The 18,756-nt window shown below is 38.6% G+C and overlaps 1 protein-coding gene across 1 annotated transcript in view; it reads right to left on the bottom strand.

Annotated features, from left to right (window-relative positions):
• LOC140242491 (ribosomal protein S6 kinase 2 beta-like) overlaps window positions 1–18,756 on the bottom strand; it is a 104,297-nt gene that overhangs the window by 62,381 nt on the left and 23,160 nt on the right. The window contains exon 3 of the mRNA XM_072322224.1: window positions 5,089–5,205. Within this exon, the coding sequence (XP_072178325.1) occupies window positions 5,089–5,205 (117 nt within the window). The remainder of the gene's footprint in view (window positions 1–5,088; window positions 5,206–18,756) is intronic.

Raw genomic sequence — 18,756 nt, 5'->3', positions numbered from 1 at the left:
ACTATTCTATCCCTCTGCCCCCCCCCCCCCCATTTGTCCCAAATACATAAAGCACACACACACTTACACACGCATACAAATGTATATGTTTGACTGTTTGATGTAATGAAATGCTGAAACCACGCATGCTAGATGCAAATGATGAATATTTTCAATGCAGCTTCCACATCACGCATTTTTACCTGGGTGCCCCATCAGGCCAAGTCACGATCCGAAAAATCTCACTATCAGGCTCTCGGCTTGCCGTGACATGTGTTAAGCACGGTTCCCTTGCGACAAATTTGACATCAAATATTGATAACATGGAAGTGCTTTTACAGAGAACAGACACATAGAGAGAAAGGCAGAAAGGGGAGGGGGGCGGAGAAAAGAGGAAGAAAAAATTGAGGAGTATCACACATGGTAACTCCTCAGTCAAATAAAAAGCTGAAGTGGTTGAATTTCACTCACAGGAAACTGGCAGTGGACGCACTCTCTCAAACAACAGGATATCCGACAGATACTGTAGCCAGATGAATCATCCCATCCAACCTGGTCAGTCATCCATTTTCTCTGTATGTCCCCACATGTAGTGAGAGAGGGGCTGCATAATTACAGCTATGGCACATCTTTGCTCACATACATACACACACACACACACACACACACACACACACACACACAAACACACACACACATGAATCTCCAGCCAAATGATCAAAAATATGTTCTGATCAATCAACTATGCACAACATGTATAAATATAATCCAAGGACTTTTGTAAGCTTGATATCTGAAAACAAAGTAACCAACTTGCTGTGCAGACCATGAACCACACAATAATAGAGATGTGGCCATTTGGGACAATAACGCATTGCTTATATATTTTATACACCCAGCTTTGGGGAGACATTATATGATCATAATTACTTTCTTAAGGAGACACATGACCTTAGGGAGACAATTTGTGTCTCCTTAATGCTTTCAACTTCATTATATCCCATTCAATCATGCTTTCCTGCCTGACATTGCTTGTACCTACACAATGCCCCCCTTAAAGGTAGGGGATACCTTTTACAGACCTCAAAAAAATGCAGCAAAACATTAAATATGAACCTCAGGGGACTTGTTTAGGCCACTGCTGAGAAATTTGGAAGTCAACAGTTATCTACAATTTGAATAATGCACAAAACTTAACCACTCAGTAGTTCTGTGTGTCAGCCACACTTAAGCCTTTTTGTTGCAGTCTTCTGTATTTTTTATCTATAAACACAAATCTAGAAGTATAAGAGCTGATGCAATAACATATAGAGTGTGTGGCAAGAATGTATATAGAAATGTTTGTAAGTTTTGATGAACTTTCTTCACAAAATATACATGATGGACACACATGCAGTGCATGAGTCTGCAAAGGTAGCCTAGTAATGTACTGGAATTTACGGTGAGCCCCGAAAAAAATTCAATTCAAAATCTAATGGTCAATAAAAATGTACTAAATGTTACCTTCCACTTTCAATACTTTATGGGAGTTTCTAAAATGATACTCTCTTCAACATACCACTGTATTTATACAACTCTTCATTTAAGGCATGCGAATGGGATTCCCTACCTTTAAGCTGGATCAAATATACATATCGATTTTTTTTTTTTTAACCTGAAAATTATCATTTTAGTTTGATCAACAAAAATTTTGGTTGACCCAGAACCTGTAAACAAATTTTTTAGATACTGTAAAACATGACATATTCGCGGCATGAATTTTTCGCGAATTGGAGCTGACGGCCTCTTTTGCGGCATGAAATTTTCACGAACTGCCACTGTCATTCAATGCACATAGTGTAGACACAAACTTTCGCGTGCATTTAAATTTCGCGAATCTTGGGGCTTGCGAAATTCGGGAAATTAAAAGGCACGCGAACATTCCTCGTTTTACAGTATTCAAAGTTCTATATCAAGAAAAGTCTTTTAATAAAAGAAAAGAAATGTTATATATTTATAGTAGCAAAATACTGAAATGAGCATACAAAAAACTATAAAAGACTCATTGGGTGTCCATGTGCACCTAATAGTACATGTAACTGGGTCACCTAAATTTGAAATCAAACCTGAACTCAAATTCTCACATTATTCATATAAGGAATGGCACCATTAGACTCCTATGCTGTCAGCTACTGTTGAGCAGGAATTGGATTTTATTTTGTATGAGAAGATATCAGTAAGTGTGAATGAACAAATTATCTTTGATACATTCTGACAGTGACAGGAGTAAAGGTTCTTCATTTTTAAGAAAGATGTGAATTTAGTGACTGATGTGGTATACCCGCATGTCAACATCAACAACTTTGCTGCAAGATTACTGACCTATACCAGGGAAACTGCTCACATTACACCAGTGTACGTTTTCTCCATAAGCTTCCTCTTGAAAAGAGAATTATCTTCAAAATTGCTCTTTCCGTTTTATCATGTGGTCCACCCAACTGCACCTAGTACCTTCAGAATTTTTTGTATTGTTATAACCCTCTTCACATAGCTCAGATCATCGAGTTCTTTTACATTTCGTATGACCTGAAGTTAAGCACTCATGGGGACCTCATTCTTTTTCCCACACTGGACCAAAAATTTGGAATGATATCCTTATCACCGTTTGCCGGACATCCTCATTGGAATCATTTGAGGCAGAACTTCTCTTTAAACATATCTGTTTAATATGTCACAGGAAAAACAAAATTGTTTCATATACTTTTCCCTTTTCCCCTCTTTCTTTTCTTAACCTTAAAGCCTAAAAGTGCCATGAGCATCTCTTTGATGCGATTGTTGCGCTATGGAAGTGTACACTATTGTCATAATTATCAAATGACCTCTTTCCTGCCAAACGTATGTTTTTTTATGGGATGCCAGAATCTTCACTTCACTTTACATGAAGTTGTGTCATCATTATCACATGAATTTACTTTTAAAATTTCCACCGTCTCTCCTTTATTTTTTGCTCCTTCCATTCATAATGACCCGTTCTAACAGTTCACTTCCTTTGCATTCTGTGTGCCTTCTAATAAATCTTTCGTAGCTAATGTCCCACGGATCCTAGTCATTATAGTACTACACACTGCAGCAGCTCACACAGAGTTAAATCACTGTGATTCATCTTTTGAACTTTTTGCACTGTAATCCAAATGTTCTTTTCCTTTGGAACATGTGCGGAAATAAAAAATTGCATAAATTACTGCAACTAGCATTATGATCCAAATTGCCGGGCAAATTTGGGATTTTTGTCTAGCTCTCCATATGTGACTCGCTACAACAAAAGGATCCTAAAGTCTCTAACGACTGAGCCGAGAAAATTGAGTTTGAAGTAAGATCATCTAAATCGGTCAAAACGATAGGATTTTCAGTTTTTGGCAAAATTCTGTAGTCCATAAATGTATTGTCTATCATCTGCCGAAATTTCGAAGCTAAATAATCAAAGGAAAGGCAAGAAATTAGCGTTTTTCTAAGCCACGATTTTCTGACTTTCAACGGAACAGAAACATGTCCGAAGATTTGGATTTAGCGCCGCAGATAGACACCGCCCCTAGCAACGAGCGATTGATCTCATTGGTTAGTGCGTGGCACCCTGGTCACTGATTGGTCGTGCGTAGACCACTGGCGCTAAAAGCTTGAATGAACATTGCGGAAGTTGCTATGAGCAGACCTTTTATTGTCAAGAGGTGAAAACTGTATTGCTTCCCCTTGATCACAATTGCGTCGGAACGAAAACATTGAAGGCGGTTTTCTCAAAACGCTGATTTCCTAGACCACTCAACATGGTCTCACAAAATCACCAATATCTCTGCAACAGAGTACTTTTATGAGTCATGTTATATATGAAATTTAAGCGAAAAAGTAAGGGGATAATGTCATGTCATTTTCAGAAAATCGTCCTCCCCCGACCCTTTTGTTGTTGCAGGTCATATATCATACTCATTACTGATTAAATCCCAAACTGAAAATGGGTCTTTCCTCTCCCATTATTCCAAGTATGAATGCAAGTGTGAACACAGAGCAACAGAGATCTCTATTGTCCAATGTCCCTTGCTGACTAGAGGTGAGCCAGCAGGAGCTAAATGATGTGTGTGAATTCGTACAAACACTATTTATTTTTTTTTTACATAAGCATACCTGTGTGAACAGAGCTAATTATGATTGTAAGTCTAAACTGATTGCAGTCTAAAATGTTCACAGTTGTTTAATGTTGCAATTTAAGCTGTGATTAGTAAAGTACTTAAAGTAACAATTGCCACATGTATAAATTCTAAGAAAGAGGGTATTAAATGTTTAACACAAAACCACAAGAAAGATGACCGTAGTCCCATAGCATTGCTTTTAGCGTCATAAAAATTGAGGGTTAAACTGTCTACTCACACATCAATGCAACTGTCAGTTGGCAAGGAAGACTTTCTGAAAGTGCTTCATACATAATTTATTCTTGTTTTTTTTTTTTTTTTTTTTTGGGGGGGGGGGGGGTTGCAACTCAAAACAAGGATCACATGGTAGGCTTGTGTTCTAAAGCTCCACGACACCAAAAGGCTTAATTTTTTCGATTCTACGAAACCAGAGCTGAGGCTACAAACTGCAAATATAATTTGGAATGAAGACAGCACAAAATCAAAGTGGACAAAAGTTCCTCTCTGCAGGTACGGTACTACAAGGGACATGGCAGGATGTTCTGTTAATACGGGCGAGTGAAATCCCATCTTTAAAACGCTGTAGCCCTAACAGATTTTTGTGAGGTGATGGCAACCTTTGAACAGAATAAGGTCACTGAAGCTTCAGAGGGAGCCCTCATGAGGGAAACACATCACTGCACTTCAATTATTGACGCCAATGTCTCTAATGCCCTACTTTTAATTTACTATCTTATCTCAAGTTGACTGACTAGTGGTGCCTCATGCACTTAAATCACAAAGTTCATATCCCATTTCCCATATATCCATGTGCATGAACAATCTTTTTTTTTTTTTTTGGCAGAATTTCAGGGTCTGTTTGAAAGGGCTACATTAATGTTAAGAGGTACCATATTACCACTAAATTTAAAAAAAAAAAGTAATAATAAAATCAAAGTGCCACACTTACCTTTCCAAATGATCCTTGCCCCAAGACCTTGAGTAGCTCAAAGCAGGATGGATCGGCCTTCTCCAGCCCTTCAGCCGCCATGCTTGTCAACTCAATCTCCCGCATCTCTTGGTCTTCCTACAAGGGGGTTTACAGAGTAGATGAAGACTATATCTAATTTGCATTCAAACGTTCAACAATCTATCCGTTATCATCATATTTCTAAAATGTGGTTTTAGTTGTGTTCAGAAATGTCATAACTATGAAATAAATCTTGTGAGGTGATGACATCATCACGTTTAATTAGCATATATATGCAAATGAGGTGTTAAAGGCAACTTGAATACAGAGTAGAGTCTCCCTTTCATAATTCTCTCTTCACATTGCACAATGGAGCTGCTTTCCAGCTTCCATTCCATCAAATGTCATCATGGCAATTGCCACATAAAACAGATTCCTCATACCTGTTGTGCAGTGAGAACAATAATTGATGTAAACACCATTTCTCCATTGTAAAAACTTTGCAATTCTTACCTTTTTTTGTTGTTACAGTGAGAACAGAATAATAAAACATTGTGGTGTCTAAACACATCATAATTTCCAATGAGAAAGTCTCTTAGTTAATTTTCACTAAAGACATTTTTTGTTTGTTTTTCTTGATGCCTTCTGTAAAAAGCAAATGACAAAGCTCTATGCCACATTTTGTCAGTAGGGGCAATAATCTACCATCACCAACTTGTTGTCATTGTGTGTACACCGCATAAAACACCTACACGGCACAAGGGAATTGCATTAAGTACTACAGCAAGTCATTACTCCTTCTGTACACAGTAAGAATTATTACCTATACGAGGTAGTTTTGCGAGGCAATTACAGTTGTTATTTTGCAGGGTCGGGAGTTCAGCGGGCGATATTAGAGCATATTACGAGCATCCGGGTTTTTACATATACAGTGGGCTCCCGTTATAACGAAATCCTCGGGACCGGCAGTTATTCTTTCGTCATATCGGAATTTTGTTATAACCGAACAAATAAACGATAGAAATACATAGAGTGGATGACATTGCAGCCCAAATTTTTACTTCGGTATAACCAGAGTTTTGTTATAACCGCGTGTTCGTTATAACGGGAGTGCACTGTAAAACAGGGAGGTGGGAAGAGAGATTCCACTCCTTCTCTTCCCACCTCATGTAAACATTCCGATCGACCACGAAGAGAAAACATTCAAGGACGTCGCTGCGTGTCGATTACACTCACCGCAGGAGAACGCCGATAAATCAACTCATACAAGGTCGACCACTTCCACTAGTTCCAGCAGCACGACGCGTCAAACAATGACTAACTGCACAGTTACCATCAGTTATTACAACTCTCCAAATTGGAACAGAAGCAAAAATAAAGTGTAAAAGCGTTCAGATGTTTGAAGTTCGCCTGTTACAACTACATATGTATCTTTGAAGTTGGAGTTGAATGATATACATTGATGAACAATTTTTCAATTATTTGACATGTTGGTGATGATCTACAGGTAGTCAAATGTGGCTTGATCTATATAGCGTATAGCTGTATTCACATATTCTCTTAATTTACCTAGGGGATAGGTAATAATTATGATATTGACTGGCCTTGAGGGAGATACCAGATAAATATTGCCCGCACTGAAAGAATATTGCCCTCGTCTTCGACTCGGGCAATATTCTTTCAGTTTGGGCAATATTTTCTGGTATCTCCCTCGAAGCCAGTCAATATTATATAAATATGCCACTAAGGACTGGATTCCCAGAACCCTGCTTCTAAACCAGGGCACGACAACAGTGTGGGTGGTGTACTGTAAGATTGTACACCCACACATCTATAATGTCCGTAATTTTAGACTACATAAAACCCCAGGAAATGCCAGTGAACCTGTATTTCTAGAAAAACCTGACATTTACACTTGTAAATATTAGACATTCCTTCACATACACTGTATTATATAAACTTCTATTGTTCTTGGAAAGTCACTTTATACATCAAGTATGGAATATATAAATATTCTTTTGTCAGGTCACACACACACACACACACACACACACACATATATATGTATACATATTTCACATATATTTCACATATAACAGGAAATAACTGTTTCACATTAATTTCAGATACAACTTGCATGTATACATGCAAAGAGAAGCAAAAGGTTATTGATGGAAATGTACAGATGTAGCAATGCAATTTTCAAATCCCTAAGCGTTTGTTTTTATTCATGAATACCAATTGATATGCAGTCTGATCATTTGAATTCTTCACAGGTATTGTGTCACAGCTATTGCATCTCACTGAGAATGCAACCTTAGAATTTGAACTCGACCTCTGACTCTAATCCTATCTAAATCAAATCCAAGATTATTTCAATTACTTGTGAGTCACAATCTTGCCCTGCATGAAGTTCTAAGTTGGTTCCATTTCAGCATTGTCAATGCAAATATTGTCAAGCACTATACTGACCATGACTATACATTGTATTGTGTGAAGTTTGATCTTTACACAATACAATATAGTAGTTATTTTCCATACCTCATCCATGAAATGCTCTGTTTTTAATCACGCATTTATAAACTTTAGCTTTTTCTTGTTTTCAACTTCTCTTTTAATCAAAATAGTGATCCATGTCTTCAAAAAGTCTATGGTTCACGAGCCAATGCAGACCATTGCTATTTATTGTAACTGTGAAGTGACTTATGAATAAAGAAAATAACCGTGTGCACCATACTCCACAAGTGTTATATTCTGTCCGAGGCAAGTATTCAGATTGGCACATTATGGCTTAATTCAGATGAGTTGTTGACAAAGATTAAAACTGTCTCTTTGATCTTATTTATTGAGTGGATAGGAAGAGAAAATTAATTTGAAATGCTCTTCACAGACACAAATACTTGTTTTCTAAAGCAAACACTCATGAAATTGAAATTGTGTCTAGCTTGTGTCTCCCTAAAAGAAAACAATTTACCCTGATGCTAAGGGTTTTTGTTTCCTGTCTCAATGGCAGGCATCGAATCACCTATACTGACAATAAACACACCGATAACTTTTCATATTGTCCTGTCATACCTGGGGTGCTCCTTTATAAAAATCAATTTACAATTTGTCACTCCATTCTCCATGGAAGGTGAGAGTGTCCATCCCCCGAGGCCTCGTCAAGCAACTTCTTCAGCAAACATTTTGGGTAAATATGGAATTTTCAGCTCCTGGTAATATCCCCCCCCCCCCCCCCCCCCCGTATAACATTTAAGTACACTAAATTAACAACCAGGGACCAAAGGAAGATGATCATCACCTCCATCTTAATTTATAGTCTGTGCTATATAAACACCTTCTAAGCACAATACATAATTCAGCATTTTTCCAAAGCAGATTGTCACACAGCAATATCATACTTGAGGGAATAAAATCAATATGAGAAGTTTGATATGAGACTGAAGTGCTAATTGTCGAAAGTAAAATACATTTTCTTCTTTTTTTTTTTCCAGCTAAGACGAAAGAGAACACCACAACTCTTGACTGGACGCCAGCACACCAAGGTTGACCTCTAGCTACGGCAAGGAACAATCATGGTGTATGGGATGTGTGCAGCGAGAAAAACAAGTGCAGGGCTCAATCGCCACATATCAATATCTTTGCTCTATCCAACTACCATCGCTTTGTTGTTATGGTCAGGGAGTATTCCGAAATTGCACGACCCCTGCATTTGGTTGGCAATAAAACAGGGTTAAATTCTCTCTGCTCCATGCATTGAGGGAATTTTGCGGCAAAAATCATCACCTTGGCCTCATCAAATTGGCAACTCCACCGCACATCCTGCAACTAAAGACATATCAGATGGCTGTAGTTACAGGGTAGTGAAACCCCAAACATACACGTGGATTGAGTGAATGCAGCAATATTAGCAGAACACATCACAGAGAGTTCGAGGAAAATCGGACAATCAGTCCACAAGTAATGAATTTGTTAAAATTTTAGTGATGAGACTACTGGATCACAAGACTACTACAGATCATGACGTCATATATGCAATCTACTGTACGAGCTGAAATTTTCGCGGTGGTTTTATTTTCGCGAATTTCGCGAATCGCCTTCGAACCGCGAAAATAACAATGCGCAATTAAGTAAGTTCAGTTAGACCCTCGTAACCGCGAAATTAACAACACGCGAAAATGTCCTCCAAGTAGCAATTCGCGAAAATATCTGTACGCGAAAATTTCAGCTCGTATAGTATATTACCCTTCATTATCAATTACATTTGTACAATGTCAGAAGGATATGTCAACTTGAAGGGAAGCATTATATTTATATCTCCTTTTTAAAATGCATTGCAAACTGACAAGAATAAGTTAAAAATTGAGGAATTCAGTGGATTGTGATGATTCTGCCTGCAGACTGAATTACAGTGAAATTTAATTCAAATGACAGACAAGTTTTTGGTACAGCTTATGAAATACTAGCATATAAATGAGAAAAGTGGAAATTACAAAGAGACACAACACCTAACCACAGTAATGCGGTATCTGGGACTTCGTGGGGCAATTGTTTACGGCAGAATACATTTGACCAGACGGACCACAATACCTTTACCTCCTCAAGAGGTGAAAAATTCTAGTGAATTAACAGTTTTTTTTAGTTTGCTTGTTTTTTAATCTAATCCAATCAACAGGAGAATCACACTAACTGGTATCCATCATAAAGAGAACAATGTATTGCCAGATATTTGTCTCTACAATTTGACTGGATCATGTGAAGTCCCCTCATGGCACAACATCAGTGGTTGTCCAGTGGTCCGGGGTCACTAAAAATATGTCAGGCCACTAAAGTTTCCAAAAGGCTTAATTTTAGGTGGTTCCATTGGGCAGCTAAAATTCAAAATGAAATGTTAGATTTTGCTTTTATTTGGGGCCACGAAAATTTCAAATGAGATATAGTGGCCCGAACGGGCGACCAGAGAAAAATGCTAGTGTGGAGCCCTGCCCTTGTACAATGTATGTATCCACCAGCAAATAAATTCAGATTACAGACACTGTAAAAGGCAGATCAATTTTTCACCTAAACAACAGAAAATTTTGTGGATTCCGTAGTCAACGTAAAATACACCAACAGATAAACATTTGTAGGAAAGACACACTAACATAGCTTCGAAATCATGCTGGGAAAAAAAACCCCTGAAATTAAGACTACAGTAAAACGCACCAAGCATCACCACATCCCTACAAAATGACCCCACACACACATCTCGAAGTGTGGGCAATCTCAAAACCAGATGGGTTCATCAACACATTTATGCTTTTAATTAGTCCCAAAAAGCATCTGGACCTGTCTAGATGCACGGCAATGACTGTAGACTGTCCCAATTACAGACAATGTAATCACTTTGTCTGAGGTCGGCTAATAACTTGTCCAGCATGTGGCAGGGCCATTAAGAATGTCTTCAGCTTTCTGCACATGCCTGCCCTGCGTGACCTTTTAAAAGAAAAATGCCTTCCCTGGCTAAAAATAGACAATAAATTCACTCAAATACCTTCTTCAAATCCATTTCGTCTCTGGCAGTCCTCGTGATAAAAGGTCACACAGCATCCTTTATTCTACTGCCCACTCACTTGACTTTTCGGACAGGTGAAATAATGCAAAATCTCCTCACATACATCATAAAGATTAGGTTTCTCTCGTCAACAAACATTACAATAATGTGCAATTCTGTTTGGAATTAACCAGTACTTATGACTCCAACGTGCAATAAACACAGGATTACATGAGATCTGCATTCATGGAATTCATTACATGGCTTTACAGGCAGAAGGTCATTACCATGAAATTGATAGCACTATCAATCAGGTAATCTCCACTGGGCAGAAGTCCAAGGTATTTCACACACTGAACATGTCCACGACGGTATATCATCAATCAATTAAAAACAACAACAACTGAAGCCCGCAGCTCATGATGTGGCAAAATTTACAATGTGTATATACAAGTTGTATGTCTCCCTTTCTGAATTGTAGTAATGATCAAGTGTTGTTGAGTACACAGTATGATGAAAAATTTGTGAGTGTTCTCTAATAGCAGTTAATCCTTTGAAGAGTTTGATAGTAAAGTATACAAATACTGCACAGAATACTGCACAGTTAGGAGTGCATTTGCGGAGATGCAGCCCACTCGAGGGTGTGCAATATGCACTTGGCTGCAACATGGCTCCTGCATGTTGCATGACATTTTGAATACCCGAGAGTGTGCTGCATCTCTCAATGAACAGCATGATCTTGAACCTGTGCATTATCTGTTTTATGAAATGGGTCTATGAACTATTTCTCATTTACTTTCAGGGTAAATACCACATAGCTACATGAAGAACTTACTCAAAAGCCAAGATGTCTGCAGGATTGTTCTAAAAATACTGACCACAAACTTGAAATGGTGTTTACAGTAAATCTGTGGTTGAACTCACGTTTATAACTGAGTGAGCGCTACTTAAGCGTATACTGTGATGTCAGTGAGAGGCATCACACTTTTTTCGTCACACTTTTTGCACTCCCATGCATTTATAAGCATAAAAAATGAATAGCACACACATTGCTCATTACAATGATTCTGATTGGCTACATTCTTGAACCAGTTTTAGAAGAAACTTTGATACAGAGTAATTATATAATAATTATTCACTTTCAGCAGGTTCAACATTTGTGCCACTGCTGATGTGGCATTGAGACAAAACAAATTCAAAGAAGAAAGCTACCCACTCTTAGACACAGCATGACACATTCCTGGAATAAAGTCACTATAGACATGTCCACTACTTACAGTATGCATGGCGTGTTCTCTTTGGAAGTCACTTCTAAACTGTACAGAGATGAGCCGAGTGAACTACCCAGCATGAACACTCGCAAAGAGCACTTTCCCCTGTTTTGGCCCTGAGTAAAACTGCCCCTGTCGTCCCTGTGAAACACCGGAGCATAGATGCAGAGGTCTGCGTGGAAGGGGGAATGATGCAGGCATGCCTGTAGTAACCTTATGTCAGTGTCATTACAACTCAGCGGATTTGAGCCGCGAAACACTGCGGATGTTATTTATTTTCCAGGAAATTGCAATATGACAGTACCGCACAGTGATTCACAGGCAGCCACGGAGGTATTTCCCCTTCCAATATTACAGTCGACTTGCCCCACCCCACCCCCTTCTTTTGGAAAGTCAGCGGATCGGCTCACACTTGCTCCCCATCCACATCAGACGGTGCCCGTTTCTCGTATCCGGTCAGCAACGAGCCCTGATGATCTGTGCCAGGAATCTGCCCAAGGTGGGCGCCTGAGACCCGTCGCTAATCTAACATTCCGCGGCTGACTGACGGATGCTGCTCTTTAACAAACGTCCAATAGTGCTTTCGCAACAGCAGTCGGGCTTCTCTTTTAAGACCTATTGATGTTTCCACAAATTGTCCTCATTCAGGCGGTCACTGGCACACATTGAATTTGTTAAGAAATATCCTGTGTGATGATTGTGTATACATTTTGGGACTTCAATTCCTCCCCCCCCCCCTTTCTTATTCAAGTATCTATCAAAGTTTTATAATCTTCTCACATGCCTTCGACAATATCATAGTACTGGGCAAATCTGGAGGAAAAACAAGTCAGGGCATTATGATTTATCACTATTAGAAAGGAAAGGAGGCATCATAAAGAAGTTAATGAAAAGAATGATTTGGGCATCCTAAGTTCTTCAGTATTTATTGTCATGTGCACATAAAGGTTAATATGTTTCCAAGAGCATGCCTCTTATCTCGTTCAAACATTTTAGCATATATATATATAGACCTGACCTTTCTTTTTTTTGTGCAATTTTCTTACTTGTACCAAGTTTTGCTTACTTGTACCAAAATTATATGGTCTTGCCTATAACAAAATTAAATTAACTTTTAATAAGCCAGCTTCCCTACTGAAATAAAGTTTTATTGCAAAACAACTAAAGTAATTTTATGCTTACATGAGCTACTGTATATAAAGGCCCGGTCACACTGCCCCAAGAGTCGAGTAAACGCATGAATCACATAAAAAATTTGAGCCTTACGCGATACATGCACGATTTGCACATTTGCACGTTTGTCTGACGTGGAACCTTCTTTGTTGTCCGCCGATGTGTGCCGGATCAGCGCTTTACGCGATTCCAGGTTATGAGTAGCTCAAAACTCTGCTTCGCGTAAAAGTTTACGCAGTATTGCGTTGTTTTACGTAATTTTTGCATAGTTTGCGTAGTTCTTACGCGAACAATGTGCGAAATATGCATGGAATATCAGTGATCGTTCACAAAAACGTTGCCGCTGTCGCGTTCATGCGCGAATCATGCGCGATCCATACGCAGTTCATTAGTGATAATGGGCAGATTATACATGGTTTTCCGTGGACCTCAGTCATCACGCTCAACCATGAATTCGCCTTATTTGGGGCGTTTGCGTGCCTATGCGCTGAAAGTGTGGTTCGTTTGTGATTTTTGCGTGATCTTTCTGTAGTTCTTGCGCAATACATCGGTGATCATAATCGCCTAAATCAGCGAAAATTCTCGACGGACAAGCACGCAAAACCAAATTTCTTGCATGATTCATGCGTTTACGTGACTTTTGGGCAGTAAGACCAAGCCTTCAAGCCTGGACGTTGTGGTTATTTCAAGCGCCAATGACCCCTGACCCTTGTAATCACGTGACCAATTGTTTATAGAGTAGCAGTTGAGGTTCACTAAGCACTACACTATTTGATGGCACATTTCCCTTTCAGAGAAAAGAGCTTGATAGCCCACCCCCTTAAGCCTCCCATGCCAAGTAATAGCAACATGTGTATACAGAGAAAATACCGGAGTGCCTAATGATTCCCAGTAGCTGCTAGAGATGGATCACACATCAGCTAAGGACCATTCCAACTATGTACTAAAGGAAGGACGGCACACATAAAACATCGCTGCTTCCCAAATTGGCTGCTGAAGGAGAGGATATGAACTATACCCACCCCCCTCGATAATGGGCAGTGATTACTGACGTTTTAAAATTTATGGATATGCTTCCTCAGTGAATCTGATAAACATGATACGCCATCTATATGTACATACTTGATGTATTTCAATATACTTGGAATCAAGTTTGCTTACATTAGTGGTTATCACCTCAAGCAATCCTTCCGTTATTGAGAACAACATCATCAGCCATGTCTTCATCAGACCGAAGTTCAAACTCGTGGGCTATTTTGAAGTTTAGGAAAACAGTGTGATATTATGAATCTGCTTCTTCATCAGCTTGAAAACAGCCCAATTGGGAAATTAGCCGGAAGTTGATACATGCGTACTCTGCATCTTTACTCGGCTCGCTCAGCTGTAGAGTTCTGTGGTTTCAGCGCCTGGTTTGAATGATGGGACTAAGAACATTTCGGGCTGATGGAGATGCAAACCAAATAGCCCGCTAATTCACAAATTAGCACGCTATTTCATAAACTACACCATGATTTTTGGGGGAAATTTCCCTTATCAAATAGGCGGCTGTATATACTTGTTTACTTGCATACTTTCAGGGGCTTTCACAGCTGAATTATGGCTGCTGGTTTTTTTTAGCTGTACACAAATTTGATTTCTAGGTTATTGGTATACTCTAATGGTTTCGTATCGTGCTATGTAAACTGGTCTTCAAAAACCATCAATTACAGGCATGTGTGAACAGCCTGCTACAGTATGCTCTCTTCGTTACTTCATCTACAGTAAACTGTATAGAATTTACATCTAATGAAGACAGAGAGCTCCTTGGTAATATCTCTTGAGCTAGCCATACATATCAGAGCTTACAACCATGACTATCAACTATGGTCTTTAAAACTTAGACTGCAAAGCATGCAGCAGATCAAAACATATAATTATGATGACTAAGTCTGAATGCCATACATGTGCAATGCTATCTGTAAAGTATAACGTATCACAGCCTGATCTGACCTCACCTACACGTATGGTATCAAATGCCATCTCTGTGCCAGACTTTCTAAGTTCACACAACACTTGTAATCTTTGAAGTTTTAAACTTCGAAGAATGACTAGCTTGAAGTATTAGACTATGACATGTGTCCACATGACACCTAATCTTAAAGACTGATATTTTGAGTGAGAGTCCCACTCGATGATTAAACCACAAAACCGGAAGAAGTGTCGCAAAAAACTCGATAATGTGCGACAATGCAGCAGTGTCCTACACGCACTGGAGGTTGACCTGAAAGCTGAGGGGGGAATAGGATTCACAGAGAGTTTACACTAACTTTTACTGTAAGTTCACAGATGAATGTGTCCACATGATGCTAAACTAGGTAACCCCAGAGGCTCATGAATAGGCCTACTGTAAAAGTGGCTATTTTTGCATGACTAATTTTTCACGCTCGGCCGGGTAAGAAGAGTTTCACATGTTTTTAATTCCGCGGGATCAAGACATCAACTACTGGAACATATAGCAAGCAAAAAAATGTGCATGCTTTTATTTTCGTGCTAGTTTCTGGTTGCACGAAATGCGAAGAAATGTCCACTTTCACAGTAGAGCATAAACCCTTAGGAGGTCTTGTAGTTTTAATCATCAACTAATCTCTAAGATGGCCAACTTGTGATTGTGTCTCCATGGGACCCAACTACAAACTAATCACTGAAGATATAAACTTTGTGCTAACCTTAAAGTTTAGGAATGTTGGGTGAATGTAACTAATTAGACATACCTCTCAAACCTAATTACCCATTCATTATAAGCTAAAAAAAAAAATCATGTAGATGATCACCTGTCAAAAGTTCGATTGTGGGAAGTATTCTCATCTAACTGGAGTGTAATATTCTGCAGACACTACTTAAAAAGAGAAAAGAAAATGAAGCTGGAAAGATGAAGAAAGGATACACGATGGTACAGAGTAAAAAGAGAACAAAGATAAACAAGGAAAGAAAAAGAGGAAAACAAACAGGAACACAAAGACAAAGAAGAAGAAGAAGAAGAAGAAGAACAACAACAACAACAACAAAGGTTCTAGGGTAATTGTGGATACATTGTGTAGTTTTAGCTTTTGCCAGTAGTGCCATGATTAGAAGTAGCCGAGGTCATAGAAACCGGGGTAATCTGCGGAGGGAGCCAGCATGCGGCATTTCAACGCATACGGTAATCAAACACACCCTGCTATGGAATGAGAATTTTCATTACGATGCCTGCAGCAAAAGAAAACACGAAAAAATCAACATCCTAACATCAGAAGTAGCAAATATGCCGTATCTCTACTGCTTAGCTCATGGCAAGTTGTGAACTTTATTACTCCCAGAAGTAATCCAATTATGGGGAAATTACTTTGAACCTTGGAAAATTAAAAGTTTCATTTCTTTCTGTTTCAGAGATGTGGTATTTGGTATCCCTCTGTACCAAAAAGAGAAAAAAAATACAATTTTTAGCACTGTACCTTGGGTTACCAGACAATGGGCAAAAGTAATTTGTAGCGCCAAGACATCAATGAAGTCAAATAAATGATTTTTGTTTTTCTCTCTCTCTGATCACCAAACAGTAAAATGCTAGTGCCCTGCTGCTATAGTACAGTGTGTAATAATGCAGAGTCAGCGTAGCAAGACAAATGTGTAGCAAGGAACTGAATTATTGAAGAGAAACTTAATTATTTATGCTTCCTTTTTTTTCAAAAGCGTTGAGAGGGAAAAGGTGTCTCCATGAATCATACAACTGATTGCAAGTGTTGGAATTTATAAAAGTCACAATTTTTCTGATAGAAATTAAAAAGAAACATTTCACATCTTCCAATCAAGATTTGTTGCTACAACAGCCTACAAGTGGTAGTGAATGGTTGTAGTTTCTGCAACGACAAAAAACAGGATATTTTATGATATCTTTGTGCCAAAAGCAATGGGAAGATGGTAATGACATCATCACCTCCAGTACACGCATGCATTTGTGACCAGCATGCTAACCTGTAAATTTATGTGAAAACAAGGAGGTGAAACTTTAAAGATGCCCTCACTTTTTAAGTGAGGTATTGCACTAAAGCTCACTTTACAATGCCTGCGGAAAAGTCACTCAGAAATGCTTTTAACAACAGGAAATTTGAATGAATGTGGTTATCTCTCACACTCAAGGAGTGGACGGTTTGAGCTTGATATTTGACTCATGCTCATTTCAATGCACCATACCATCTCTGGACAAATATGAAGGAATATCGGGTGGACATGCTCTCCTTAAAGGCAGTATACCCGAGTAGATTTGTTGATCAATGTTGAAGGAGCTTGAACAGAAAGTGGTTGCATTACAATGTAGATAGCAACAGCCAACATGGTCACACCCTATGATATGGACTTTGAGCCATACAATTCTAGTTGCACTTGTCCATATTACAATCCTTCTTATATTGAAATGATTATGAAAAGCATTATCAGCACCAAAAAGGACTTTTGCATTCCATCACAACTTAGCCTTTTTACCTCTCAAGGTTACAAAAAGGCTAATTTGGGCTCAGAATCAAGATTTCATAAGCTAATCTGATATCAAGTGCATGATGTACATAGTAGCATACATTTGAGGGGTGTGGAAAAAGATGGATAATACACTTACTGTGTGTAAATGCACTTTACATGGAGGCAAGATTTTTATCAATTATGTAGTTCTTATCACATAACTCGATGGGGGGGGGGGGGGGGACAACACTGAATATCTGGAAGAAGGAGGAAGTAGCTGAACTGCCACAGGCAGTGCCAAGTGCAGCAATCAGCTGAAATTTGTGGACAATTTCCCCCCATAGAGACGAACATTTTTAGACTGTGTACTACTTCTATCACCATGGCATCATCCTGTCTTAACACATGAATCTCTTAGGAGTTCAGTTTGTGGTATATACTGAATGAAAAGCTTATGACCAATGCTGCAGAAAGCCTTAAATGGATTTGTCATCACGAGGATGAGAAACATTAGAACTTTTTTGTTAAACTGAACATATCACTTACATATTATTTTTAATCTCTATGTATCATTGGTTATTCCACATAGGTAAAAAAAAAAAGAAGAAAGAAACCACACACACACACACAAACCCCACAAGAGACAAATGTAAACTCTGTCAATCCAGTTGGCAATAGATGTACATGTACATAATGGAATGTTACTAGGATTTTAGGATGGTGTTCCTGTGGGGGCTTTTAAAAGTGAATAAAACTAAAACTAATGTGGGTCTGCATTCCACACAATTTTCAAGAATAGTGCACTTTGCAATGGCCAGTGAATATGACTGCACTTTGCATTCAAGGTCTTGTATAAGCTTAACTTTTCATTTTAAACAGAATGTCAAAACCCAGTACGAGATTCATTTGAAATATGAGCTTAAAAAAAGGGTCAGTTTAACAAATTCATTAATGAGATTTCTTCAAGTTTTTCATTCGTTACTGTCTATATTTGCCCTAAGGCTGATCTGATTTATTGTACCAATATCAGAGCCTACTCACTGAAAAATACAAAATGCTATCCCTAGATATTGATCTTTGAATTATTGAGGTTGATGATTTTTTACTTCGATTATTCACATTGGACATACCAATCTCAAAATCATTTTGATGAATTGATCTCCATAAGCTTACACCTGTACACTGTTTCATTGAATTGCATGAAATATTCTCTACAGGTTGTTT

The sequence above is a fragment of the Diadema setosum genome, chromosome 19 (genome assembly GCF_964275005.1).
Source record: "Diadema setosum chromosome 19, eeDiaSeto1, whole genome shotgun sequence".
NCBI lineage: Eukaryota > Metazoa > Echinodermata > Echinoidea > Diadematoida > Diadematidae > Diadema > Diadema setosum.
This window is presented reverse-complemented; position numbering and strand designations above follow the sequence as displayed.